This window comes from Arachis stenosperma, chromosome 3 (assembly GCF_014773155.1).
Source record: "Arachis stenosperma cultivar V10309 chromosome 3, arast.V10309.gnm1.PFL2, whole genome shotgun sequence".
NCBI lineage: Eukaryota > Viridiplantae > Streptophyta > Magnoliopsida > Fabales > Fabaceae > Arachis > Arachis stenosperma.
Genome location: NC_080379.1, coordinates 141,812,121 through 141,815,022, shown reverse-complemented (window position 1 = coordinate 141,815,022; position 2,902 = coordinate 141,812,121). Strand labels below are relative to the sequence as shown.

Below are 2,902 nucleotides of genomic sequence, written 5' to 3'. Positions count from 1 at the left end.
ATTGTTTCTATTTTGATTTTGATTTTGGATAATTGCATTTAGCTTCTCTTGGTCAATGAGCAAACCCCTTTATCCATCTAATTAAATATTAAGAAAGTCTAGGAAATTAGCATTTTTATTAAAATTTGACCAGCACTTAATCATAAAAAAAGAAGTAAGTAATTCTACATCATTGGATGAAATCTTACACCATTAAAAACATTAATGACATCTAATTGATTACTATAAAGCACAAAACTTGCGGCCACTAGCAATCCTCTTAAATATTAATTAAAGGCAGAAAAGGTTACAAGGTCAGTGAGATTTTCTCTGATTTTGTAACACCGCCGTACGTAAAGCAATGAAGGCTTAATGGATTCTCTGCCACCCTACTTCGTCTCTAGCCTAGCTACTCTATTGGTTCGCTTGTCTTTTCCTCTGCAACCGGCGTACACTTTTAATTTTATCAGGGCATGGCAATTGGCAAATGGCAAGTGAACTACTTGGAACTACCTCATTCTCGTTTTGAAGGAACTCATTGTCATTGCACGTTTAACGGAAGATTATTAGTAACACATCTAGTAATAATTTAGAGAGGAGAAAGAGGTAGGTGGTTCAGTTTGTTTGGGACTAGCTAGCTAGCTATAGTGTAGTATTGTTTAGTTTCATAGGGAAAATGAAATGGGGTTTTAGGAAAGGAAAGGAACGAAGGCCTCGTCATTTAAGCATTAAGAAACCTGCTATGCTGCTGACAACACCAATTAGTCTCAGAAACGAAACACAGGAAACAAAGATCTTTTTTACTATTACAGAGACTGATGTGTAAATAATATTATAATGCAACTCATTTTGGCAAATATTACTGTTTTGGTTGTCATCAAGAGGAGGTTGAAATAATAATTTAGTGATTAAGAGGAGTTATAAATATGTATGTTGTGTTGGGAGATAGAAAGATGGACCCTGACGCATTCACGTCCACCCTGTTCAAGTGGGATCCGCGCACCATCCTCCCAACTTGTTCTTCCTCACTGATGGAGGGGACCGGGGGGCTGGAGGAGCTGTTCCATGCGTACGGGGTGAGGTACTACACGGCGGCGAAGGTGGCAGAGCTAGGGTTCACGGCGAGGACGCTGGTGGACATGAAAGAGGAGGAGCTGGAGCACATGATGAACAGCCTTTCCCAGATCTTCCGTTGGGATCTGCTGGTTGGCGAGCGCTATGGCATCAAAGCTGCCGTCCGAGCTGAGCGTAGACGCATCCAAGACCATCATCAACTTCGAATTGATTCTCTCTCTCAAGAAGGTCCACATCCCTCTCCCTTCATTTCTCTTAACATTAGACCACTGTTCTTGAGATGATAGGTTTAATTTGTTTGAGGAGGCAGGGGTGCAACAACATAAAGAGGCGGTGGGGAGCACGTGGGACGTCAGGAAGAGGATGAGAAGCAGAAGCAAGATGATGAGTGATGAGGAGGAAGAAGAAGAGGAGGAGGAGGAGAGACAGAGAGAGCACCCTTTCATAGTGACAGAGCCTGGGGAAGTGGCACGTGGCAAGAAGAACGGCCTGGATTACCTATTCCATCTGTACGAGCAATGCCGTGATTTCTTGATCCAGGTCCAGCACATTGCCAAGGAACACGGTCAAAAATGCCCTACCAAGGTACCTACCTGCCTACCTACCTACCTAGATACTCTTTGTCTCGGCTTCTAATTTGAGAGGTATGTACTGTGCAGGTGACAAACGAAGTGTTTAGGTTCGCCAAGAAGGCAGGAGCTCACTGCATAAACAAGCCAAAGATGAGACACTACGTTCACTGTTACGCACTTCACTGCCTCGACAAAGACACCTCCAATAAGCTCAGAAGGCAGTTCAAGGAGACAGGCCAGAACGTTGGGGCATGGAGGCAGGCCTGCTACAACCCTCTCGTTGCCATTGCTGCCCTCCACCACCACGACATTGATGCCATCTTTAACTCTCATCCTCGCCTTTCCATCTGGTACGTTCCCACGAAGCTTCGCCAGCTTTGTCACGCCCACAGGAACAATTCAGCTTCCACTTCCACTTCTACCTCCACCCATCATCATCTTCTCTTCTAGCTATGCAAACTTAATTATCGCTTCTTCTACTACTACTCATCTATTATGTAATGCCCTTAATTAATCCCATCACTTGTACTTGTACTTGTTCTTCTCTTTTTGTTTCCCATCTCATCTATTCAAGGCGCCTTACTTTTCTTGCTAAGTAAATTAAACGTGTAAATATTTATCATGCACACAGTATAGGGCCAGAGGGAGGGGTTCTTTTTTCGTTTTTAGATTTTTACCCTACTCACACACATGTTGCAACGCAAACCATTTGCCACTTCAACCAAGGCCTTGCCCTTAATATCTATGCTCAAAGCCCCAATACTTTAGCTTGTCCAGTCCAATACTATCTTGAATGAGTTTCATACGAGAAGCAAAAATCCAAAAACAGTCTTCTTGAAATACCCAAAGGGCCTTAAACTTAAAGGCTTGACAGTATCTTATTAGGATTAGTTTAACATACTCCATCGTGACCCAACAAAAAAAGCAACAAACAAAAGAAAAACACATACGCACACTTTTGTTAAGGAGTTATTCCCATACTTCACTATTATAATTTATAATAACTCAGAACAACATCTTATTCGTATATAAATTTAAATGAATACATCTTCAAGTAATCTAAGATGATATGATGATGATGATTGATGACGAAGTTGAAAAATTGGGCAAGGTATTGACTTTTGAAAGTGAGACTGTGTGAATAATGGCCGCAAGGTTTGACATTAGAGGAACAGAGACAAACATCCCTCAAATAATAGGCCCAAACAAATCTCGCGACTTAGTGCATCTAAACAAAACCAAAGTCAACCAGCTAGATTGGGGGCCATTGACTTTGT

General features: G+C 41.9%; 1 protein-coding gene across 1 annotated transcript; it reads left to right on the top strand.

Moving 5' to 3' along the window:
- Positions 1-932: 932 nt before the first annotated feature.
- On the top strand, positions 933-2,075 carry LOC130970452 (protein UNIFOLIATA-like). Its single transcript, XM_057896538.1, has 3 exons — positions 933-1,284; positions 1,352-1,638; positions 1,713-2,075. Exons 1-3 carry the CDS (start codon positions 933-935, stop codon positions 2,073-2,075), a joined length of 1,002 nt encoding a protein of 333 aa, XP_057752521.1.
- Positions 2,076-2,902: the final 827 nt, after the last annotated feature.

Bases quoted from the DNA above. Each gene is read 5' to 3' on its own strand.
- LOC130970452 (XM_057896538.1), top strand. From the start codon at position 933: ATGGACCCTGACGCATTCACGTCCACCCTGTTCAAGTGGGATCCGCGC. The intron at 1,285-1,351 runs CACATCCCTCTC...GGTTTAATTTGT, and splicing joins TTCTCTCTCTCAAGAAGGTC to TTGAGGAGGCAGGGGTGCAA. The intron at 1,639-1,712 runs GTACCTACCTGC...TGTACTGTGCAG, and splicing joins GTCAAAAATGCCCTACCAAG to GTGACAAACGAAGTGTTTAG.